General features: G+C 43.8%; 1 protein-coding gene across 1 annotated transcript in view; it reads right to left on the bottom strand.

The window, feature by feature from the left end:
- Positions 1–22856, bottom strand: part of LOC118771356 (RAB11-binding protein RELCH homolog) — a 32753-nt gene extending 9897 nt beyond the window's left edge. The window contains exons 1-18 of the mRNA XM_036519321.1: positions 22334–22856; positions 16551–16640; positions 13314–13385; positions 13138–13193; positions 12508–12621; positions 11959–12150; positions 11432–11523; positions 10323–10619; positions 9524–9599; positions 8525–8620; positions 8235–8258; positions 5941–6053; positions 5506–5596; positions 4612–4683; positions 3855–3995; positions 1889–2053; positions 1059–1206; positions 593–749 (exon numbers count right to left, since the gene is read on the bottom strand). Of these exons, the coding sequence (XP_036375214.1) occupies positions 593–749; positions 1059–1206; positions 1889–2053; positions 3855–3995; positions 4612–4683; positions 5506–5596; positions 5941–6053; positions 8235–8258; positions 8525–8620; positions 9524–9599; positions 10323–10619; positions 11432–11523; positions 11959–12150; positions 12508–12621; positions 13138–13193; positions 13314–13385; positions 16551–16640; positions 22334–22784 (2447 nt within the window). The 5' untranslated portion in view covers positions 22785–22856. The remainder of the gene's footprint in view (positions 1–592; positions 750–1058; positions 1207–1888; positions 2054–3854; positions 3996–4611; positions 4684–5505; positions 5597–5940; positions 6054–8234; positions 8259–8524; positions 8621–9523; positions 9600–10322; positions 10620–11431; positions 11524–11958; positions 12151–12507; positions 12622–13137; positions 13194–13313; positions 13386–16550; positions 16641–22333) is intronic.
- Between the last annotated feature and the right edge of the window lie 3439 nt (positions 22857–26295).

Raw genomic sequence — 26295 nt, 5'->3', positions numbered from 1 at the left:
CAGATGAGGATTGTGAATAGTCTCTTTTCAATGCTTAATATATTAATGCGTCTGCCTTACACTGCTGTGCTCTCAGCGTGCGACCATCAACTTTCTGGTTTACGCACAAACTATTCCCAAGGAAAGTTTTCATTGTGTATCCTGCAGAGTGTAGACTGTGTAGTTTTTGGGAGTGATTTCATGTGCTTGAAGCACCTCTGTAATACAGTTTGGTAACCTAAGAGATTTGATTGTGTTTGGATTTGAGTCAGCGGGCACTACTACCATTTTCTGTTTTGAGACTTTTAATTTGAAATGAACCTCTCACGGCTACTTCCTGGACTGACAGGAGAAAATCACTGGGTCAACGGAGTCATGCGATACCCCCAACTAAGTAGTCGTGATTGGCTAAAAGAGACAGGCCCCACCCACCAAGCTGGCTTGGCAATCCTGCCTATTCAACAATGAGAACCAGATATCACGAGGCAGGGAACGAACAATGTCAGCAAATGGCATTTTTGTCTCCTACTCTGTCATTTAAGGCTCGTTTGAAGCGAGACCGGAGGCCGTCCCTGCGTGCGGGGAGGGCAGGGGTGGGGTGGGAGGGACTCACAGTTGGTTGACCACCCACAACAGGGTGTCCCAGCCGGCGGTGCCCTCATGCTCCAGCTGGTGCTCATAAAGCTGCAGCAGCAACGCCAGCTGCTCCCGGCTCCCTACCACGGTCGCCACGTCCTGCAGGGGGGACGCCGGCCGGGGGAACCTCGTCACTGTGTGAGGGGATAGACAGGAACGTCAAACAGGGGGGTCGCGGCGACCCGCCCTCCTAAACACACTAAACAGGAGGGCAAAGATGGAGCCCCAACTGGGCACACCTCCAGAAGTACTGTATTTTTCCAGTCTGAGAGGCTGCATCGTAGAAGGGGGCTCTGAAATGCAGCCACAGACCGAAGGTCGTGATTAAAGACCAGCGCACTGTGATTAGGGCTTAATTCGATTCTGAGGTGTCCGCGAATGCTGGCTTTCAGCCCCCCGGGCTCCCTTACGAGGCCGTGGTTTTCCTGCTAGGCGGCTCTCACCCTCGATAGGCGGGGCCTCGCCCTGCAGCGTGGCTAGGCCGGTGAAGGGGGCGTTCTGCAGCACCGTGGCGAACAGGGGCGGGGTCAGAGACTGCAGGGCCGACAGGAACATGTGGAGCTTGTGCTCGTCGACGCCGGATTCTCCTTCCTAAGGGGACGAGCGCACTCCGTCAAGAGAGGATCACAATGAACACACACAACGAGGAGGTAACCATAACACACACACACACACACGTGCATAAATGTATATACACAAAGCCTGAAAACAAAGAAATTTGGATGTGCGTGGTACCTGGGTGCATAGGGCATGGTATTGTTTGTGTGTTTATGTATGTGTGTGGGTGTGTAGTGTATGTTTGCGTGTATGTGTGTGTAATATATTATATGTATGTGTTTAGTGTATATACATATATATATATATATATATATATATATATATATATATATATATATATATATATACACTGTATGTGTGTATATAATGTGTATATATATATAATGTGTATATATATATATATATATATATATATATATATATATATATATATATACATGTGTGTGTGTGTGTGTGAGTGTATAATATATGTATGTGTTTAGTGTATATATGTGTATATGTGTGTAGTGTATGTATGTGTGTGTATAATGTCTATATATATGCATGTGTGTGTGTGTGTGTGTGTGTGGGTGTATAATATATGTAAGTGTTTAGTGTATATATGTGTATATGTGTGTAGTGTAGTATGTGTGTGTATAATGTGTAACTATATGTGTGTGTGTGTGTGTGTGTGTGTGTGTGTGTGTGTGCGCGCACGCGTGGCGGCTGGTCCTACCCTCAGCAGCCCGTCGATGCGTGCCAGCAGGGCAGGCAGGAGCTGTGTCTGCAGGTAGCCCAGCTCTGTGGTCCAGGCTGCGAAGGCCGGGATGAACACCTGGTGGGTGGCGCAGACTACCCGCTCCGACGGGTCGCCCAAGCACAGCAGCGTCAGCTCAAAGCCCTGAGCGCACATGCAAACACAACACACAGAGCATGAGAAAGCTCAGAGCTTCAGCTACTCTCTGCCAGTTTCCTCTGACTGTGAAACACAACGCACAGCACAGGATAGATCAGAGCTTCAGCTCCTCTCTGCCAGTTTCCTCTGACTGTGAAACACAACGCACAGCACAGGATAGATCAGAGCTTCAGCTACTCTCTGCCAGTTTCCTCTGACTGTGAAACACAACGCACAGCACAGGATAGATCAGAGCTTCAGCTACTCTCTGCCAGTTTCCTCTGACTGTGAAACACAACGCACAGCACAGGATAGATCAGAGCTTCAGCTACTCTCTGCCAGTTTCCTCTGTCTGTGAAACACAACGCACAGCACAGGATAGATCAGAGCTTCAGCTACTCTCTGCCAGTTTCCTCTGTCTGTGAAACACAACACACAGCACAGGATAGATCAGAGCTTCAGCTACTCTCTGCTAGTTTCCTCTGTCTGTGAAACACAACGCACAGCACAGGATAGATCAGAGCTTCAGCTACTCTCTGCCAGTTTCCTCTGTCTGTGAAACACAACACACAGCACAGGATAGATCAGAGCTTCAGCTACTCTCTGCTAGTTTCCTCTGTCTGTGAAACACAACGCACAGCACAGGATAGATCAGAGCTTCAGCTACTCTCTGCCAGTTTCCTCTGTCTGTGAAACACAACGCACAGCACAGGATAGATCAGAGCTTCAGCTACTCTAGCGGTTTCTTCTATCTGTGAATAAATGGCCCTAGAAGCAGCAGAGCCTCTCTCTGACTGGCTGACTTACTGACTGAGAGAGAGGCTCCGCTAAGATAGCAACAGTATCTAAGTGGGCATGTGTAGTCTGTAACTATATTAATTTTAAATAATGCATTATAGACAGCTCTTTCAATATTTACATTTTTAGCACACAACAGAGGTGACTCACAGCTCTGTCATCCACAGCGTCACACAGACTCAGGTAGTGGGGGCGGGATATGACAGTGAACTCGCTTTTCACAAACCCATTTAAGAAGTAGAGTAAACCCATTCTGTCACAGAGAAATGTACATTTAAAAATGACCTATGCTGTATGCTCTCATTATATCTTGTAGAAAAGAGGAAGGGACAGACCAGAGACTGGAGAGTGGCTTTGGTAACCCAGTAGGTGTGGGGGTTTTTGTTCTATTAACAAGATAATGGACCAATCGCACTTTTTAGCTGTGGAGAGTGTGGTGTTTTAGTTGGTTCTCATCGGTCAGTGCTCAGCCCATTAGTGTTGCTGAAGCCTCATTCCTACATGTTGCTCCAAACGTAGGAGGCCAGAAGCCCCAGAGAGAATTTCTCCCCAACAGAGGCAACACATAGTACACCAGTTTGTCTTAGAATGCGTGGAACACATATGTAAAGTGGTATACTTTTCAGCTCGTGCTCAGAAATTTCTGTTTCTGAACTCAGAGGATTACTACACGCTTGCGGGAATTGGCAATCGTACTACCACATGCAAAGCAATGTCGCAGTGGTTTCATCTTTTTGGGTGTTGCTGACGTGAAAGGTGAAGGTGTTTACCATGGAGGAAGCACAATGACAATAGCAGTTGTGCCCAATTATTTTTGGAACATATTAAAGCTGAACTACTAATTGTACTTCCCACAGTCTACTTGTGATATCTGGCACAGATCATTATAGATACTGTGCTATCTGTTAGGAGGCAATAGGTAAGTGGTGGCTCTGGATTGGGTTTCTAAAGTGATTGCGGATACCCCAGAAGGCCCGGCGAGACCCCTGGACAGACTGGCCCCGCCCACCTGGCTGTACTTCTCCGGGTCGTCGATGTAGCCCATGATGACGCCTAGACTCCTGACCACGGCTTCACGCACCATGTCCGCCTTGTCCTCCGTCAGCATCTGCTGCAGCATGGAGAGCACCAGCGAGCTGCGGATCTCCGTCTGTGAGCGCCGGTAGAGGGAGGCAAGTCTTTCACAGGTAACGCAACGACAGCGAGTCCTCTTACAGACAGCACTCAGAGGGGGAGGCAGGGGTCTTTCACAGAAAGCCAAATCAGCAGAAGTAATCTTTCACAGAGAACCATAATTTTTCACGGGTAAACACAAAGCATGGAAGCTCTTTCAAAGACAGGAAAACACTTTCACAGCACACTGAGCATGGGCATGCTCTGTCTATCCTCCATAGACAGATCACTTTTTGGGAAGATTATCTCATCCCCTCACTCTTCATTATGTCTGTTCTTTCAAACATCACAGTACAGTGAGGAGGAGAGTTATTCTACAGATAAGACACTAAGGGGTAGAGACTGGTCACAGAAAGCATTTAAGGTAAGAAAACTTTCACATAAAGCACCGATAGAACACCAAAAGTAATAATACTCTCACAGAAAGCATAGCTGGAACACTAACAGTAAGACCCTTTCACAGGCAGCACTAAAGGTAATAACACTCACAGACAACACAGACAAAACATTGAAGGGAAAACCCATTCACAGATAGCAAACAGACATGTAAAGCCATGGGGGGTCATGCGGCTCCACAGGGGAGTGATGCTTACAGGCAGGTAAGGTGCCAGGGCTCCACAAGACTCCGCTACAAGAAGTCTGCGCTCGGGGTACTTATGGTTGATCTGTAAGGGATAAAAGGCGACATTGTGTCACACTCTCTGACCTCATAGAGTCACTACCCTTTACTCACATCCACACAACTTGTACTGCTCACATTTGCTCAAGAAACTCCTTATACCTGTGTCTATGCAAGTACAAGTCCCAGTGTGGCTTTTTATGCACTAAAAAAACTACATTTTCAGGAGTCTGAGGAAGGCATAAGGAAAAACAGAGTCTCATGGCTGCTGCTATCATGTGATTTATGATTCAACCAAAAAAACAAACAAACAAAAAAGGTTTCAATGATTCGTGCTCAAACGGAAGTTTGATCATTAACCACCATGAACCTGGCTAGCTGTCAGAGAACTAGCTAAAGTGGGTCTTTGTTTAAAAAGGGAACTTAAAAGACAAACAACAACTTCGCAGTTATTTATGCAATGAATTCATAAATTCAATAGGATTGCAATAGGATTACTGAGGTGGCGCCTGGGCAAGTCAGTAAAACTCTTGTCTCGATGTTTGGTTTGATGTCGATGTGGGGTATCAGTGACTAGCTTTGTTTGTCGTGTAGCTAAAAACGGACACAAGGGAGAAGCTATTTTTAGCAGGATGAGATCAGTCTAAAACACATCTTACTGTCCTCTACTGCACACTCAAATGTGACAGAGGTCATTGACAACTGACGATGCAACAAACTCATTCAAAGTCATTTGACATAAAATTCACTTGAAGGTAGTCTTGAAAGAACTGGGCTTGTGGCCAGAAGTTTGCAAGTTCTATTCCAAGGGGCCTTACTGTATGAGTAGAGGCAGGTGTGTGGTGCGGTGGGAAAGGTGTAGTCTCACCTGCTCCCAGCACTGTGGCAGAAGCTCCGCCTCCACACGCATGGGGCCCACATGACGTGCAAACGCCACACACCCTGTCAGGATCATCTGCCTGCAAACAGCACAGAATTACTGTCGTATACCCACTGGAGTTTCATATTGCAGTATACTCACTAGAGCTGCATATAGCAGTATACTCACTGGAGCTGCATATAGCAGTATACTCACTGGAGTGTCATTACTATAGTATACTCACTAGAGTGTCATCATTGTAATATACTCAGTAGAGGATCATTACTGGAGCATAATTTCTGGTTTATTCTCATCGGAGGATCATTATTGGAGTATATTTACGAGAACGTCATTACTGGGGTATACCCTGAGTTACACATGCACATACACACACAGACACAGACACACACTAAACCTAATGCACGCACACGCACATGCACACACCTTTGCTCGTCATCCGGCCTCTTGATGAGGTTAAAGAGGATGTGGAGCAGCTGGTCCCGTTCCCTGGGCTCTGGGTGGAGGCAGGCGGTGCACAGGATGAGGGGGATCAGCTCCTGTGGGAGGAGACCGGGGAGGGAGGGGGTCAGCGACCAGAGGGTGGAGCCAAGGGGTCACAGGTCAGTGGGTGGGGCACACAGACACAGCATCGGGCTAGCAGGCAGGGCTGAGTATGTGGACCGAACAACATGGAAATACTTCACCCGCTTTAACAACAGGGTGAGACTTCAGCTGACCTGAATCGCACTCAAATGAAAGGCAATCTGCCAGCGGCAGCTGCAATATATATGATTTATACAGCAAGCTGATGGAACTGAAATATATGCAGCAAGGGAAATAAACATAAGTGCAGTTTGGCTATCACTCTGGAAAATTCCTGTCAGAAAGATATAGAGGTCACAACTGTTACCCTCTACTGGAAAGAGTCACACACTACATAATACATAAATATGAAGGGGTTACAAGATTCCGAAGTAACCCCTCCCTTCACATTATAATAAGAGGGAGAACATTAATACAGCAGGTCTTTTCATTGTACAGACGCTCTGTGTTTCTTCTCAAATGCAGGTGCTGAATTTACCATGACAGTGCTGTGCTTGTGTAAATGCTACTGCTATAGTGTCTGTAGTCTTTGTTACTGTAACTTTGTTACTGGTGCTCTGTCAGTCACCCTAGCGAAGGTGCATGCTAAAATACATAAACAAATAAAACAATAAACTAATCATAATATCCACTAAAAAGAAGAACATTGACAAAAAAAAACTGCTGTGCGTTACTGGCGTGTAATTTATAGCGAGCCGCTAAAAGCCGCTAAAAGCTGCTAAAGCTGCGTAGAAAAAAAGGCATTGGAAAACAAATTGAACGTAATAAAAAAATCTGATTAAACACATCAGGCAACTTGCAACTTGGAAGGGACTGAGCGCACGGAAACCGACACAAACCCACAGCAAATACGTCAAAAATAATTCACAGCAGCAGTTCCACGGTTAGCATGTGCAAACCCATTTATAGAGCGGAGATTCAATATTCTGTCGCTCCTGTGAGCGCGGCAGTATCGGGTAATGAGGGTAGCATGCCAGTAATGTTCTGTTCAGGTGTTCCGCCTTCCGTGAAAGTATCTAAAAATATCTGGAACTGATACTGATACCTCACATTCACAATATGTAAATAACCTTCCTCATAAAAGTTGTTGTTCTTACATTACCTATATGTGTTCCTAAAATTATAAATTTAATAGTACCATCCACTTATGCGGGCACAAATTGGCAGAGGAATACATGTACAGTGTTTGTATTTATGTGAATTTGTTGACCACAGTCTACTTTTTAAATCAAGGAGAATTGTTCAAAAAGACACAAGTTTCATTTTGATTTCAAAAAAATAAATGTTAGCCTGAGGCAGCAAATACGTTTTGTGCGATACTAGACTTAACTAGTGGTCATACTGAAAAACATTTGATTAATCAAAACACATAGTCAGCTTAAAATTACTAAAAAAATGTTACTAAAACTACAATTAAATGCAGAACTATTGAACTTATGAATATAATCAAAGACTCAAGAGTACTGTGCATTAAACTGTACTGTGCATTAAACTAAAAAAAAAAAATACTGTGCATTAAACCTGTCAGCTGTATAGAAAGACATTTCAAATATTCCAGTTTCATACTACAGTTTACCCACATACCCATTTGTCTAGTACAGTTAAGGTATGGATTTGATGTACATCAAAAACATGCACTTGACCAAGAATATATTCTCAGAAGACATGTTGTGAAAGCTTTGACCACCACAAAGAATTTGCAAAGCAATTTGCCCCGCTCCTCATAACCAACAACATAGGAACAAATCGCAAACCCAACTAATGTCTTCCAAGCACAAAGAAAGCTGGCCATTTGAATAACTTTAATTGATCATCAACAAATTATATGGGATTCTTTTGGTTAACAGTTGCTAAAGAATGGACTGCTCATGAGCTGTGACTCCGTGTGATGGCTTATGCACCTATCCGTTAAGACCTGCGGTATCAAGCGTTTTGTAAGAGATTTTCACTCTGGCTGGGAGAGACCAAGCAGGCCAATGTAGCTTTTACAGTTTGAGTGTGCAGAAAAAAAGTGAACTAGAGTCAGCCGGCACAAACCCGCCTTTACCCACAGGTGCAGTACGATTAAACAAGCAGCAAAGCAAAGTAGCCAGCCGAACAGAAAAGGTGACGTCGCACGAAAACTGTCCACTCACCTGACACAGGTGCGTGACCATTCTCTAGGAGTGGAGACGCATGCACAGGGGGTGAGGTAATGGTTGAAAGTAAAAGGACACAAAAGTGGAGCAGAAATGAGCAGGTGAGAACAGGTCAATCAGTGCAGAGTCCAAAACAGGTGATATCTAGCCGACAACGGGCGGGGTAATGAGACGACCGGCCCCGGAGGCGACGGCCGGGGCTGGAGTTAGATGAGCAGTCTGGAGACGGTCAAATCGGCGCAGGTCCCCAGACCGATGGTGGGTCGGCGGCGGCCTGCGTGACGTACCTCGCGTTTGGCGAGCAGCACGTTGGGGACGATGTGAGGTAGGCAGCGTCCCAACATGAGCATGAGGCTCTCCTCGCTGTCGGCGATTCGAGACACCTGTGTGGCGGGGGGGGGGGGGGGTTTCGGGAGTGGAGGGTTCAGGGTTAGGGTTAGGGGCAGAAAACAGCTGAGTGAAACACAGGCCTTTTGGCCCCAGGGTGACTGCAGCACAGACCGGACCCACCCACCCCATTCCTGTCCAGGTGACCCAGGAAATCAGGGCCTCATGGTATTGTTCTACATTATCAAACAAAGCACAAAATCTACTCGTCGAAACTCTGGCTCTGAAGGCACCTGTGGTGTAGCCTGACACAGGGATTGGGCAGACCCTGGTGGTGTATACACTGCCTCAGATCTTGTACTGTTTTGGGCAAGTCAAGCGTGGACAGGTAGTGTGCCAAGTGTAAATTAGGCGCTACGAGAACACTAAAGTCCTCTGATAGCAGAACGAGGCTACATGACACCTATAATGAGTGGCGCCACCACATGCTTTCAGTCACTTGCCCATACAAACCAATCAACAGATTTTGCTGACCACAGCGAAACCGTGATGGATTGGTTCAGTGTAGTGGTTCAGTGATGGATTGGGTGGCAGTGTAGCATAGTGGTTAAGGAGCAGGACTCGTAACCGAAAGGTTGCCGGTTCAATCCCCGCTGGGACACTGCTGCTGTACCCTTAGGCAAGGTACCTAACCCACAGTTGCCTCAGTAAATATCCAGCTGTATAAATGGATAACATTGTAAAACAACTGTAACCTATGTAAGTTAAAAAAGCGTCTGCCAAATGAATTAAATGTAAATGTTCAAATCAGACGGCCACGTATTAAGACACGCAACGGCTCTGCCCATTCTGACGCTTACTCTCCCACAGCTCCTGAAAGCTGCGGAGCTCGCACCGTGCACGTAGAACCACTGGTTCAGTCCGTGTGTGCCACGGCGGGAGAGTCCGATCGCTCTTACCTCAGAGCCGAGACGGCTGTCGGCAGACATTCGACAGAAGGACAAAAGTGCCTGGAGAAAGGCAGGAGAGAGATTTCTGAAAACAAAAGAGAACCAGCCTTTACAACCCTTTTAGAACCTTCACAACCGTTTGCTACTCATAGCACGTGCACACTTGTCATCGGCTTGCGCTACACGAAAGTGCTGACACTACAGAGTCTGCTTTTTGCCGACATTCTTCTTCAAACACTGCTGCGTTTTTCTTTTCATTGCATTAGGGCTTAGCACATAATGTACAAGCTCCACACATAAGCATGGCATTGCTCTAAAAAGACACACGTAACATTCTACACCCAAGTGCTGTCCCTTTTTTCCACCATGTAATTGCTGCAGCTAGGATTTTGTTAGCTGATCCTGGACGAGTGCTCAAGAGTGCTATATTCAGCATAGGTTACACAGGAGGAGCCTTTTCCTTTATCATTTTGGTGCCCCCTTGTGGTCACTGCGATTCCCATATCAATTTGTCTTCATACTAGGACAACTGTGAGGCATGTTGCTGCTGGAGAATGTCTTAACAGCATGTCATTAACTTGGCAGGTGTTTAGGGTTATTCTCAGAGATATTTATCTGATTTACATTTAACGTGTATATCTAGCTATTTCTACCTATTTGAAGACTGATGTGTTTTGATTACTCGTCTAACGACTAGTGAAAAGGACACTCCAACAGCAGATATAATCGCTGGGAGGAGGTGATCTTTTGGGGCAGACCTGGCTACAATCACTCTCAGAACATGGTATCCATTTGGATCTAGTCTCACCTGTTGGGTTTGGCAAACTGTGCTGGATCTTGGCTCTGTGCCGTCTTGCATTTCAACTTTACATTGCACTGTGAGGTCACCGTTGTGACCTTAGGCAGGCCCGATTCCGGGTGGGCGTTCGTCCTCGGGCGGTCAGTGACAACATTGCCTTGCTCTGTGGACTCTGCCGTTTCGCCATGCTGTTGGTTGACCACGGGAGGGGGGGCCGGAGCTGGGACTGCACCCAACGCGGGGCTCCCAGTCTCGCCAGCTGCTGCTGGAGGGATGGAGACGCTTTTCCTCAGGGCCTCAATTTCACTGGAAACACATGGAGAGATGATCACCACACACTGCCTGCTTTCATCATGACCAAATCAGGGCTACTAACCCCCGGTCCTGGTCCACTGTGTTAGCGTGGCTACTCTACCCTGGTCCCAGAGGGCTACAGTGTCTGCAGGGCTGCTCTACCCTGGTCCTGGAGGGCCACGGTGTCTGCAAGGCTACTCTTCCCTGGTCCTGGTGGGCTACAGTGTCTGCAGGGCTACTCTACCCTGGTCCTGGAGGGCCACAGTGTCTGGAAGGGTACTCTTCCCTGGCCCTGGTGAGCTACAGTGTCTACAGGGCTACTCTACCCTGGTCCTGGAGGGCCACGGTGTCTGCAAGGCTACTCTTCCCTGGGCCTGAAGGGCCAAGGTGTCTGCAGGGCTGCACTACCCTGGTCCTGGAGGGTTGCAGTGTAGTTCAGTTTCCCTCCTCATAACTGAGAGACTGAGTGGTTTTCCCAAAGCCTGAAAACATGTTCCAGGACTAGAACAGAACACATCACTAAATCCTCACTGAATGTGTGCTTGAAGCTCTGACACCGAACAGGCCACCATATCACTGCTATTGTGCAGAACAGTATACAACTCAGAGGAAATACAACCCTTTTATTCTGTGTAAATATCTGCCAGTCAAAACGCTTTTTTTTTACATGAGCCCTCTCTCTCATCTGAAATCCGCAAATTCAGATTTCCCAGTAACCTCTGTGTTCCTGGGTCCTTCTGCTTTTGCGTCCCTGTGCCCCTGTACCCCTGTACCCCTGCACCTACGTCTCTGCATGCCCCTGTGTTTGCGTATGCCCAGCTCACCCTTGGAGCCTCTTGATCTGTTCAGACAGACTCTGCTTCTCGTTGTTCAGCAGGCTGATCTGGTACTCCAGCTCCTGGACCACCTCTGCCTGCTGCAACACAGGTCAGACACAAGCAGGCATCAGCAAACGTGCGACCAAACAGGACGATGCCCTGCATGTAACAGGGAGTGCAAAATAACAGAAACCGTGACTTCTGTAACTGCTACCACAGCAACCAGCCAAAGCTTTTACACTGAAATTCATTTCACAAATTTTCTATTGCACCTGTTTTATGTGGTAAAGCCCACTATTATAGCTTGCAGAAGGACCGCTATATCTCTGTGCAAGTCCAATTACTCAGTAGTTCAGTAGATGAAGTATAATTACTAAGCTACTGATTATGCAGTTCAACACTGTGCCAAACTGGTGCAGAATATGCACTCATCATATAATTACACTAATATAAGCCCATCCACATAACATACAGATCAGTGATGCTACACACATGTTGCACATCATTAGCAAGCAGAGGCCAAACCGACATACTTGTATTCGTTCGATGCTTTGCATGGGCTGATGGGTAATAGAGCTCCTCGGCAGGTCTTCTGCCTCCACACCCACAGCGATGTCCACAGTGTCGCGGGGTGAGGTCGAGCAGGTCCCACAGTTTCGGTAAAGGTGAAGAAGGTCAGGGGGCTTTGGAGTGTTCAGTCCCACGTCATCCCACAGCTCAAAATCCTGTGGATACAGAGACAGAAGAATCACATTCACCTGCTAATGTGCTGGAGAAAAAGAAAAAAAAAACTGCAACAGGAGGTCAAGAGGACCGTACTGCTCACATCCAATCAAAGGCCATATGACCATGCACAAGCACAGTTCAGACTAACTTGACACCACACACTGCCTAGAGCCTCTAGGCACTGGCTAATATTCACACACAGTTAAAAAACATTTTCTACCAGATGCACTCAAGCAAAATACCACACACATATGCAGACCTTATTTTCTATAGACCACACAAAAAAATGAGAAGGAATATAAGAGATATCTTCACATAACAGCCATTAACACTCCTTAATTATACATAATTATTACCTGATCATCATTTTCATCTGAGAATGTGATGGAGGAAAGCTTGTAGTTATTTTTCAACAGATATTCATTGACTAGAAAGTTCAGCGCTCTTTTCTCCAGGGGACGGATGGGCTCCTGGAAAATAACAGCAATATCAATATTCTATTCATCACTGACACAAAGGAATAACAGAGCACTATATCATTTCAATAGGCCTAAAGCAAGCAAGCCAGCCAACAAGAAGGCTGAGAGAGCAGCATGACAAGGTATTTCTATTTAAACCTGTGTTACTTTAAATGCTGTACCTGTGTCATTGTTCTTACTGATCATATGACATGCTCTGTACAACACAAGGTCTCAACACAATGGCTTGTAAGTCACTCTGAATCTGAGTTGGACTCACTTCTATCTCCATTCAGTCAATTCAGAGGATGAATTGAAATTCAATTCACGTACTGAAAATCAGAAAAGTTGGAAAATCATCTTCCATGGTGATTTCTCAATTCATGAATTGAATTTCAGTTCAGTTCCTGAATTGACTGAATTGAAATGCTCTGTTCTGCTTCAGAGTGTCTGCAAAATACTTAATATCTACAGTATAAATATGCAAAAGCTCAAACACTAGATTCTTTTCTTGATAAAGATTCCCACCTGAATTTCAGGGCAGGATCTGAAGTTCCTTCTGTCCTTGGTGGGCACCTCACTCTCTGTAAGAGGGAAGAAGACCTATTGGTTGGTCTCTCCACCAGTCACAGTAATCTGATTAGTCTGAGCAGCTCTCAAGGCAGAAAGACTGGTAGTATCAGTAGAAGTAGAGAGTACGCCACCTGCTGCCTGAGTCAAGTTGGTGCGCAGGGCCTGAATGGTTTCCTTGGCTTTCCGTAGCTCAAACTCCAGGACTGGACAGGAAGTGGATTTAACACACACAGGCATCCAGCCAAGGAAAGGAAACAAAACAAAAAAATGAAATAAAAAACAAGGATGGCCATGAAAAAATAAACCAAACATGAAACAATACAGTCGCCAAGAAGCCAAACCGCAAAAGATAAACAGAGGAGCATGCAAACTGTGGGACTTGCGGACACATGCAGCAGAGAGGATTCTGGGAAAGCAGCAGCCCGGTGGACAGGTTCCATACTCTCTAGAAGGGCCATACTCTCTAGAAGGGCCTTTCCTCCGAGATATCAGTAATCAGCCTTGACCTTACAAAAATGAGCTACTGAGAATCTAATTTCAAACTGAACTATAGTGCTGGTAGTCAGTTTGAAAGGGTTTGGCAACGCCGCCTTGAGTTATTTTCTGAAAAATATGAAACCCAGACAAAGTGTTGTTAGATGTGCTACTGGTGCATCAATGTCAGCTCTATAAGAGCACGACTACTGCACACCTGGTACTTCTGACTAAACACTTCCCCAAGATTTCATTTCCAAACTCTCCAGCAGCTTTTCTTGTGCTGATATCCAAAGATTAAATTCAAGCTCCGTTTAGATAATTACATTAGTAGGTAAATAATTTAAGGTAATAAATTAAGGTAGATAATTAGCCAGCTTCAGAGAATGGTCCCAGGAGTTCTTTGAAATAAACCCGAGATCAAAACATTTTATGATTAATGATTAAGACATACAGCAGATTGCAGCCTTAGGGGACCTAGGCTCACATGTAACCAGCCCTGCCCTCTCCCTGATCACATATCACTTCCTTAAGAATATTGTATGATTAGTATTATTCATGGAACAAGTACTGTAAGCCTGTTTGTTTATGCCAGACACACAAAGATGGTCATTTGCATGATCGTCCTTGTACAATAAGTTCAAATAATCAGTGTACACTGTGTGAACATAATTCATGCAAATTTAGGGTACGGCTTTTTGCATTTTAATACAGTAGAATTAAAGTAGAATGCTGTGTGGCAAAGTACTCTTGAAATGCAGTTGAAACGCTGCTTAACTCTGAGGAAAATAAATTAGGGAAAGCATTCTTTGATTAAGCAGTCTTCTACACAGTTAATCAGAGGTGATACAATGTAGCCACTCAGGAAGGAAAATGGCACGGCTAAAGAAAGACACTTTAGCTAAAGGAGGACAATGAAGTCTGCCCTTTCTCCTCCTCCTGCTCCAGCAAGGGCAGTCTGGTCACTATTTAAACTGCTCTAAAAAGATATTCTGAGGCTGGAACCTTTGATTCAAAGCAGGGATAGAACTTTTAGTGTCAGCCTTGGAGATCTGGTTTATTCTCAGTATCTTTGCTAAGGCCCTTAAACATTCATTGCCTCATCACATCACAGGCCTCCAGTCTGCAGGAGAATGATAACGAGTGTGGACCGAGTCTGTAATGTGTCACTGGTGAAATCCCTCCACTTGGTGGTGTTTTTTTTTAATAGCAGAGACACATTGCCAAGCTGAATGGGGAGGGAAATGACAGCAGAATGCCACAGGGAGCAGCAGTTTACATTGCTCTGAGAGACCGATAAAGGTACAGCTTTGGAACAAACCACAGAGAGCAGGGAACACATCTGTGCATTGATGATCTGCAAATGACTGCAATACGATTCGCCTTTAAATCCAGTGTAAGAACTGAGGAACTGATATCGCAGGAGGACAAAATGGACTTTGATTGGATGGTTAACTGTTTGACTGGAAAAAAAATCTCCTGAAACTGTGTCCCTCCAGGATCAGGGCGGAGCCTCCCTGCTAACACTGCGGCCCTCCAGGACCAGGGTAGAGTAACTCTGCAGACACTGTGGCTTTCCAGGACCAGGGTAGAGTAGCTTTGCAGACACTGTGGCCCTCCAAGACCAGGGTAGAGCAACCCTGCAGAAACTGTGGCCTTCTGGGACCAGGGTAGAGTAACCCTGCAGACACTGTGGCCCTCCATAACTGTATAACTGATATTATAGATTACTTGGGGAGTCACCTAGTGTGGCATTTCAGGCGTGAAACAGCAGGTGATTGAAAGAACACTGAAAGCTACAGGACTATGGCCATCCAGGACATGAATTAAGACTTAATTCTGCATCTTTCTGGGTCAGAGATAAAAAACGACAGTTCATTCAGAGCAGACATGAATACTTTACTCTGCGTGGAAGCAGCTGTTACTGAGAGTAAAACTGGGGCAGACATCCCCCTTGAAGTCCACCGGAGCATTGCGGTATTGCAGATCAAGAATGCACAATACGCAAAAGCAACACACACGGCACAGCTTCGGTACAAACGAACAAGCAAAAGAATGTGGTAGTTAGCAAACAGATCGCTAGCCTGCATGGTATGTGTTTCAGTTGTAAACATTACAAATGAACACCATTGTTAAAGTGAATCGGAAAGCCAGAAAGACCTGAGTCAGACAGCCAGGGCAGAGAATATCGAATAGACGGAAGTGTCTCCATTGAAGGAGAATAAATTAGAAAGAGGCCAACCTGGAGGTACGGAATCTCTGCACGGCCCTAAGCTGTTGACCTGAACCACAATTGTTCTCTGCTGCATGGTTCCTTGAACCATTAATAGTGAAATCTACACATACAACTAACCCGTGCTGTTTTAAGTACATTACCAGTAGTTAAGTCCATTGAATGGTTCTCAGCATCTTTTTTGCATGTCCTGGGAGACAATTCATTGATACAGTGCAATATACACAAACAACATGCAAATAAGACTTTTTGTTTATAGTTTTCAGAGAACTTTACATAAGAGAGCCTTGGTAGCCTTTATCACATGGCACCCTTACTGTGATACTGCAAACAAATGTAACTGTGCCAAGTGATAAGAATGACGTTTTTATAGATTATCAGTAGTCTTTTTGCATGTTAATTACTCAAAGAAGACTCACTAGACACATGTACACTAAATTAATAACTCTTGTACGCTTATATTTAGCAAGTTTTCACCTTGACCAGGCAGAAATTTCTGTCTGATCACATTGGTAACCCACTACATAATACCCTATATGCTGTAAACGGATTTTAAATTCATGAAGAACCCACACCCGAACGATTCTCCCTCTTCCAGCAGCTGTATACCCTCAGAGATCTATCGTGCTGTCACTATCTCCCCCAAAATAGTTTTACTCACCTGCGACCCGTTCGTCAGACTCCCTGTTCCCGTCGTCAGAGTAGCGGGTGAAGTCGAGGGAGTCCAGGGTGCTGATGCTGCCGGCTCGGTCTGAAACGCAGCAAGAGATTGGTCAGTATTCCCAGTTGGGGATAAAAATGCTTGCTGGACCACAGTAGCAAACAGTTTTTTTTACAGGTACTTCACAGTTTTCTCTTATTTACTTCTTCTGGTCACATAGCATCTCAGTACCAGAAAGCATTTAGAATCAGGTTAGAAAAGCTACACATTTAGTACCATGGTAGAAAAGCTATGCGTTTCTTCTTAACTGAAATAAATGTATTAATTTATATAATAGAAACCCCCTGCCTTCTGGCAGAAGCAAGCTGAGTGTGAATGCATGTTAATTGCACCTTCGACATGAAACCGTCCATGGTGACAAAGAGGTGTAACTGTTAATTCATGCAAACCACGGGATCGCTAAATTAACAGCTTTTAGACGGTCTGAACAGATGTGCAGGGAGGTTCAGGGCAAGTTAATGTACCACCATATTTCCTCCATCCGATGATGATGTATTTTAATGTATTAATATATTTAAGTAACTATAGTCTAGATCCTTTACTAAATACATTGCACTAGGACAAATTCTAGAGTGGAAATCAAACCTTTGAAATCAAATTTGCCTGGATTTTGCTTGGCACATGACATCTGGCAGGGCAACCTCTTTCAATGTACACACAAACACCATATCCCAAGGCTAATCCCATTCAATGTACACCCAAACACCACAGCCCAAGGCTAATCCCATTCAATGTACACACAAACACCATATGCCAAGGCTAATCCAAAGGTTGGCATGTGTCACTCATTCATCCTGATTTGCCTGCATCCACTATACTCATATTTCATCTCCATGCATGAGAGAGACTGAGAATGGGGGTGGGGCATGTACAGGAAGTGTACGCCATTTCATGGAGGTTACAGAGGTTACCTCTGCTGCACAGGTGTGGATGCTACTAAATTGCCCCCCCCCCCAGCCTGCTGTAACAGTGCACCTGTGATCTCTGTCAGACTGTGTGACTGCTGTCTGATGGAGGTCACAGGTGCACTGTTACAGCCAACACAGACGGGAGAGAGACTCCACCTCATTCTCTAACACTGTGGAAATCAGTCACACTAATACACTAGAATATTCAAAGTGTAAGAGCAACTCATTCCTTATCTGTGAACTCACTGACTGCTAATTTTACTTCTGCATTTAATTTCTGGTGATTGAGAGAGGCAACTTTCATGGAGGACCACTTTCAAGAGGGAAAAGAGAGTCAAAGAGGTGACTTTCTGCTCAGAGTACAGAAACACAGGGACATGTTATTAGCACCTCAAAGTCACTATTTGTTACAGAAGCCTTTGTTTTAACTATTAAAAAGGAAAACGTTAGCTCCTGAGATTTTCCTGAATCATTGCGACCAGCACTAACAGAGTGGTCTACAGCTAATAGCCATGTGAAGTGCTAATGTTTGTAGACACTGTTCAAAAGAGCTAGCACCTACTGTATAGGTGGAACGCAGAATGTTTCAAACATTTACTCCTTTTAGTTCAGGAATGTGGGGTGGATGTTGAAATTCAGTGGTAACCTCTATCAGGGAGGATGGATAAGTAATGTTTCAGGGCCACTTTCATTTCAAAAAACCATAGGTGCCTATGCCAGTCAAGCCCTACAGGCAGAAATCAGAATTCAGGAAAAGAAAAAGACAGCCAATAAAAATCCAGCAGACTGTAACTGGTTAAAGAATAGAGGGCTGAACAACATGAATTTAGATTCTGTAACACAAAGAGTCGCACAAGAGTAACTAAGGTGGATATCATTAGTGATTTTCTCCCCTTTCGACTTTTTAAGGAAACAGCCTTCAGACTTTACAGAACTCATCCTTTGACAAAAATAAAAGTGACGGCTGTCACATCATCTCTTTTATTTATTGTGAAAATTCAAAACCTGCCTAGTCCTGTTTGACTTAACTGACTTAGCTTTTAACTGTCCGTTGGGTGCTTTGATACAGCCAAAATGTCCCTTTTGTCCTTTAAATCATAATGAAAGACAATGGTCCTCACCGATAAGAAATGCAACTGTAGACCAATTAAAATGCAAAGAACCTTTTCACATACCCTTCCTTCAACTTGGGAAGGATTGTGAGGCTAGAAATGACACTTGTTTCCCTGCATTTTAGTGAAGCTTGGCACCCAGAGGCAATGTTCTACTGCTGAATATAAAAGACATAACTGAGAATCCTAATTCTCTCCATAAATCATTCCACAATCATAATGTGGATTTCTGCCCGCAATCACTACCTCATTAATCTTCTCCAAAAGACAACAGCAAAGCTCTACCAACTGTGTACTGTTGCGTAATAATCCTTCAAAGCAAGTGAAGGTAAATTATGTGAAAATGTACACTGTCTGGACCACTGAAGCTGGGCATAATCACATAACTATGAGTCAGCTGCTCAGTCTGTACTAAACGTACAGTATCAAACAACATTTAACCTGCCTGAACAGTTCTGTGACCCAATTCAGATTAGCATCAATGCACTTTGTAATTACTTTTTGGCAAAGATTTTCATAACATAATGAGTTTGACGGGCTTGGAAATTACTAAAAAGTGCTAAAGTAACGCAATATAACCACTGCCTAATTTGGTTTTACAACGTACTGCAGTTAGATTGCACCAGACCCTTGGTGTTTCCACAAACAAAGCCTGACCGACGCTTGTTAGGCTGAGGAAGAACGCTAAGGCAACACATTGTCTGCGGGAGCCTTGTAAATGTGGTTATCTGTGTGCTCTGTTTGGGGAGTAACACAATAAACACGAGGTTTGATCCATCTGCAGCCTGCAGGGCCAGAGTCGGGCCCCTCCCTCCTCCGCTAAGGGAGTGACAAAAAGCAAATGCCTCTCTGAGCCTCACTGCCCTCTGATTTCACAGCTATAAGACTACTAAGCTGGACAAACACACCTACAGAGGTTCAACACAATGGTAAAACCCAGGGGCACTTCTTGGTCTGAAGTGTAAGCGTACATCTTCAAAAAGCCACCTGCTGGGCACTTGGCCTGTAGCAACATACCCTCTCTGGGTTATTTTCAAACATATTTATCCAAAACGTATTTGGATTCCTACCATTTATTTCCAGCATGTACGCTTTTCTTGCCAGATGGCAGCTCTATTTACATTTGAAATCCAATCTGCAAAAAAACATTGCCTCATTGAAAGCCTCTTGCTGCCTCAAATAAGGTTTGGTGAATCATCTCTCCGTTACCACTGTTTTAGGTTTTTCTTGAGAACACGAGCAGCAGTAGGCCATGGCTGGACAGAATCAGATACACTGCCAAGGAGCACACTGAATAATTAAGGTGAGAGAAACTGCAGCCAGTGCTCCTTTTCATGTGAGGAGCTCAAATACCTGTGTGTCTGTGTGTCTGTATGCAGGGGGTGGGTGCACTTATGAGGGATGAATGCATTCTTGAAGGGATCTATATCTACAAATTAAAAATCTCCCATTCCACTCTCTGTCCTGCCCACCTTTCATTTCTTATATTCGTAACATTTTAACAGAATAACTACCAATGTATGTTGTAATGTGCACGTTTCATATTGAGGGACGCAAAAAAGCACAGAAGATAGTACAAGACATCCGTTCAATCATAATGTGACATCATACAGATATGTACTGAGGAAAAATTGTACTAAAATCCTAAATTAAAAAGTTCTTTGTTTTTGAAGGACATGCTGATTTTGTCCCCACTTTACTAATCATCAGGATGAAACTTGTATGCTACTTTCTGAATTCATATACTTAGGCCTCATTAACAAAAATGTGAATAAAATGATGCTGCTAGAGCTATGTAAATGTTGGCATGCATTATTGTATGACTGTGTTTGTGGTGCAGTCAGTGAGCTGTCATGAGGTCGGCCACTAGATCCATTTGTTGTTCTTCGAAGATTAAGGCCCAGAATTCATCCAAACCACATTGCACTTTATCCTAATCTTTGAGCAGAGAGAAGAGGCTCATATCACTTTTCAGTTACAAGCGATAAACATGATTTGTTAATTTCAGTGACCACCATATTCATGACGTTCTCTTATTAAAAGGAGAACAAGCAGAAAATAAACACAGTTTCAGAAACAGCCAAGTCCTCTTCCATTAACATTTCTGACTGCGCAGCACATTTGATTGGATTAAGTGACTGCAGCAGGCGCTGGAGCATACAGTCATTGTTTGCTTTCTAAAAAAAAAAGAAAATGTTTGTGCCATTGTTTTCTCACCAACCCCCATGCGTATCTGTAGGCTTGATATTTGGCAAAGGATCCAATAGCACCACATACTGTAGGACCACTGTGCTTCTCTGTAAGGCCTTATCTGAGTGAGCGTAACCTTGATATAATGATAACCTCAGAATTTCTCCTACCACTTGGGCTAAGTGTAAACAAGATTATTCAGTTCCTTCAAAGCACTTGATACAGCTTGACTAAAAGGATAAATAGGCCTGCCCTCTGGAAAAAGCACTAAAGGTTCTCTAACAGTCATTATTTTAAAAATCTAATGTGCTAGAAACGAATGTAAAGTTTCTGGGAAAAGAGTCAATCAATGTCATAATAAATCCCAGGTAACATGTCTAAAACTGGTCACGCTTTTTGACAGAATGACTCAAGGTAACTTTTATTAAATTTGTTTCCACATAATTGACTTAATTAAGCCACTTAGCACTTACATGCCAGCTATGTAGAAAAGCACTTCTGTGGAACAGAGCTGTATGGTAGCTCTTCTTCACTCATTCTGGTTATATTTGACAAGCTTCAGGAAAAAGGAGTGTGGTTATGGAGGCACAGTCGTCACTGAGGACAGATTTCAGGCAAGATGCAAGTAAACATATTTAGACCTTTTACAAAAAACCGAAGTAAACAGAAGTAATACTGCTGTATGGTGCTTTTATGTTTTTCTTCGTGGTGCAGACATAACTACAACCCTGGGCACTCAGCGTGGTGCAACATTAATGTATTGGACAGTTATCAAAGTTCAGCCTTGGAGCGATATCAAGTGCACGCAGCAGATTGCCGACCTTCCCGTGGAGGGAGACCTTGCATTGCCCAGGGTGACCTGATAAAAGAATATTTGTTGGACAGTTCTCATGAAAAGGCAGGTGGAAGGTGCAGAGAATGGCGATCAAGTGCAATTTTCGAAATGATGTCATTTTGTGGGTGAGGGTATCGGCAATGTGCTATCGCGCGTGATCATTCCAGATGTCTTCCATACACCCAAAGCAGGTGTCAGATGCGTTGCTAAGATATTCCAACAGATTTTATTATTTTATTCACAGCTAAGAGGGGGATCAACAGCATCATTTACATTTACATTTAAATGTATTCATTTGGCAGACGCTTTTATCCAAAGTGACTTACAAATGAGGTAGAGTTCAACACAAGCAACAACCATAAGGAGTCAACAATATTAGAAGCACTGCATGACCAGGTTTCAATCGTTGGCCAGGCAAGGTACAAACTAGCTGGTAAAGCTAACAAGTGCGCTAAACCATTAGATTACTTTTTATTTTAATTTAATTTTAATTTGTGCACCATTGATATTATTTCCTGGACAAAATATCAAATGAATATTTAGGAAACGTGACAATTAGTTACTGATAATTGACCTGCTCCTGAAGATGATATTTGCATTGGATGGTGACATGACGCCTTCCAAATGCAGCTGTCGCAGATAGGTACACGTCGGATCAAATATCGACGGGCTACTTACTAAGCTGTCCCGCTATGCCCAGCCCTTGCTCCTTGCAAGCGCCGGGTGGAGTCCCGCTCTGCCTCTCGAAGTTGCCGGGGTTTGAGAAATAGTCACGCAGTCGAGGGAGCTCTCGGCCACTCTCGAGAAGCTCGGTGTGGAATTCCAGCGCCGTGAGGATATACTGATCCCGGAGCAGCTGAGCGGCTATAGCATCCGCTGACACCCGCGTCTCCGCGTTGCCTCCCATGGTGACAGCCAGAACAGGAAGCTCCTCCACACCCGGACTCGTCCTAGTGCTGGACAGCGGCAGCGCGGCGGCTTCGGAGTCCGCTCGCGGGGAAAGAGGAGCGCAGCCCCGGCCTGGCGTTCCGTCGCTCGGGCTCCGTTCGTTCTCGGCACCATCCGGCCTCCGCTCAGATTCCTCCTCGGAGTCGCTTAGGTTAAACGGGTTTACGCTGTCCGCCGCCATTTTTACAATAACGATCTAATATTATTTTTCCTCCTGTCTTCCTGGGTATGTCCCTATTTATAAGCGAGAGAATGCCAGGATTTCATAGGCTTGACTGAAATGTCATCCCCCGCCAGTCCCGCCTCCTTCCCTAGAATTGCGGTGCTGGATTGGATGTGGGAAAGCCTACAGGAGTAGATTGTGCAGGGTGATTTTGACAGCTGGGAAGTGAGCTGCTATCAACTCGGCAGAATGAATTAGAGACAGTTGTCCATCATACATGTATGTGATTCGTGTTTGTGTGTGTGTGTGTGTGTGTGTCTGAGGAGCTACATATTCATGAATACTACGAGGTCAGAACTCATATAGGCCTACCTAACAGCAATACACTTTGCAGTGAACGCTTCTTATAATGAGTAATCATTCTGAATGTTCATAGGTAGGTACTAATGTAAGTTGTAATGGAATTCTCCTTCTCGCTTCCATTTTGCTTACCGAAAAGAAAAGTCTGGTGGTGAGATGTAGAATGTTTTTTTTTTTTTCCCCATACATTTAAAACCTGAGTATGATCACTGGACACACTGTCAAGTTTACTTCTAACAGAAAAGCTTATTGAGTCCCGCCGGTGACCCAGGGCTGCCAATGTATAGGCACCTAAAGAACAGAGCTAGAGGGACAGCCCATTATTACTGATAGCTAGCTATAGAAGCTAGCTAGCTAATTTGCTAATATTGTTGCAAGGAAAAGCGTTAGTTTCAGTTTTGTTATCAAGTGGCTAGCTTGTAATCCAAGTGAGCTAGTTAACTGCAAAAATGGATGTGCCTACCTACCACTTGTAGCTCATGTCATATAGTGACACTAAATTAGCATAAGTAAATGTCCATTTTTAATATCATGTTTAAATGTTCAGTTAGAATGCTAATGTTTCTGTTTCATGAGAAGAATTTGACAGAAAGCGTTAAGAGGTGCTGAAGTGAGAGAAAAGGACCCATGTACCATTCACGGGTGTTGTGGAAGTTGACGCCTGAACTCTGCGACCCATGATGCACCCATTCAGCTAAATACATCATTTTCAATGATATCAATTGGAAGATTTTGTAAATCTCTTGCCCAACCCACTCAACAGCAACACATCTGTTTTTAAGACAGACATGTAAAGTAACCAAGTGTTAGCCATCAGCCCATGGCTGGTCTTCCCTCACACACATTCCTCAGATGCTCTCTTACATTTCAACAGTTGGAAATGAAGAAGATGAAATTGATGGGTTACTGCTAAAGTCTCTAAGTGGAAGATAATGCAGAGGATCCTCATAGTACTTTGAACTACATTTATTCATCATATCTGTTACTAATTACTGTGACAAACTTAAATTCAGTAGTTACGTTTTCAGTGAGGTAGCGGCTAATTCATAGTAGCAAGGCAAACCAATAGCTGGGAAGTATTTTGAAGGCATACAAGGATTTGCAGTGATGTTATTGTAGGAGGCAGAAGATTTACTGAAACCTATATTTAACTAAGAGTCTCAATTAAGAACAAGTTCTCCTTTACAAAGACTACCTGTCAGATAACGTGAATGCAGTTAAAATAGGGCAGTGCTAAAATATATGTGACAATGCAAAACAATGAGAACAGGACAAGTTACAGAGTTATACAATGTAATCAGCAAACATTAGACATTGAGTTTGCAGGTATCAGTTAGGGGACATTTCAAGATAAGTGCATGCAAGAAATCAGTAGTGCTCTTGCTTAAAAGTGATGTTTTAGTTGTTGAAATGTTTCAAATGCACCAATTGCTCAATTGCAAGGTACAATATAAGGAAAGAACATTCATTTACATTTACATTTACATTATCAGGAATGTTACTAGAGTCACTGTCAATCTTTACAGCTTTACATCAATTTAAAACTAGGGTATGCAAATTAAGACAACTATTCATCAGCATGCAAGGTCATTGATTAATACCATGCTGTACCAAAAAAAAGGGTGTGACCAAATCATGTGCTGGTGCAACCAACTGAAAACGTTGGTAGCACTAGTGCTACCAGTGGAAAAGTTAGTCTGGAGCTGTACTGCACACCTAGGTCGACGAAAGAATGACAACGACCTCAAATCAGTTTGACTATTTAATGAACAGTAACGATTAAGCAAAACGAACAGTAACGATTGCGCAAAATCTCAACATTAGCCGCTAAATGTAGGCTTACGAAATATCTGTAACCTGTAACGTGTAGCCTGCATGGCAACAAATATAGCCTATAGACTACCAGGTAACATTTTATTTTCTCCTTTTTTTCACTGCGGCAAAGTCCTCTAATGCCGACTTGAAATCAAACATGTCCAATGTGTCTTTGCAGATTGCAATCTGCGCATAAACTGTGTCACTCTCTCCTCCTCCAGACGACTTTGCAGCGCAAAATCGATTCTGCAGAGAGAAGCCCCTCTCTGCTGGCACGCTCGACACGGGCAGACCACAGGTGATTTTAGCCAGTGTAGCCCAGTTGGGGTACAGCTCGCTGATCTCATAAATAAGTACTTTGCAAGCTGCTGCAAAAGTTAAACCCCCATAACTGTGGAGAGCTGTCATCACTGCCACTGCATCTAGTCATGCAATCGCGTCGTCTGATTCAGTCGGCTGTTAATAGGCTGTTTTTTTAGGGATAACCGTTATACCTACGTTTATGAGTATTATTACCAGACATTTTGACCGGCAGGTTTTTAATTTATCAGTCTTTTATAAATTTTACCAGGCAAAAACCAGTAATTAGGCCTACCGGATAACGGAAACCCTGTTCCACATATAAATTCATATATAGATATGCACACCTTCTTTCAAAGATATGACAGCATATTTCATAAATATATAGTTCTATTGTTCAAACTCAGAGCATCATTCTGCCACACTATCAGTTCTTGAAAGATTTCATTCGAGGCTCATGAACAGGGTAGTATTTCTTCTTCTTAATAGAAACTTAAAAGACAACATTATACAATCCAAATCTTCAGGATTAGCTTCTTAGATTATTTTTTGTATGAAATTGCATGTGTAGCCAGTAAGTGGTGCAGCTGACTTATGCATACCAGTTCTCAATATCCAAGCAAAAATGTTTTTATATGGTAATAATACACTTGATACAATGATATACATTATCATTAATATGCAGTGTGGGGGATAGAGGCGGTTCCCTACCAGCAGTCCTATTAGTGCCAGTTTTCCCAGCATTCCATGGCTTCTCATACCTTATCGTTTCACCCATTTTAGCCATTTTGTCATATTGGAGTCTTTCCACTGCATATCACAATTTCATATTCTATAGAAAAATGCCAAAAAGAAATGTTATCTTCAGTTCTCACACACACTGACTAGGAAGAAGAGAAGTTACACCATAGCCTGTGGAGAAGTGGTGTGTGACTTCTGCTTCAGTTTACACTCAAAAACATGCGATTCATATCACAACATCATATGCTATAGAAAAATGCCAAAAAAATTGAAAATTAAAATCAAACATACCATCTTATGGCCATGCAGCATA

This window comes from Megalops cyprinoides, chromosome 24 (genome assembly GCF_013368585.1).
Source record: "Megalops cyprinoides isolate fMegCyp1 chromosome 24, fMegCyp1.pri, whole genome shotgun sequence".
NCBI classification, from domain to species: Eukaryota; Metazoa; Chordata; class Actinopteri; order Elopiformes; family Megalopidae; genus Megalops; species Megalops cyprinoides.
The sequence above is the reverse complement of the archived record's forward strand: the minus strand, read 5'-3'. Positions and strand labels throughout refer to the sequence as shown.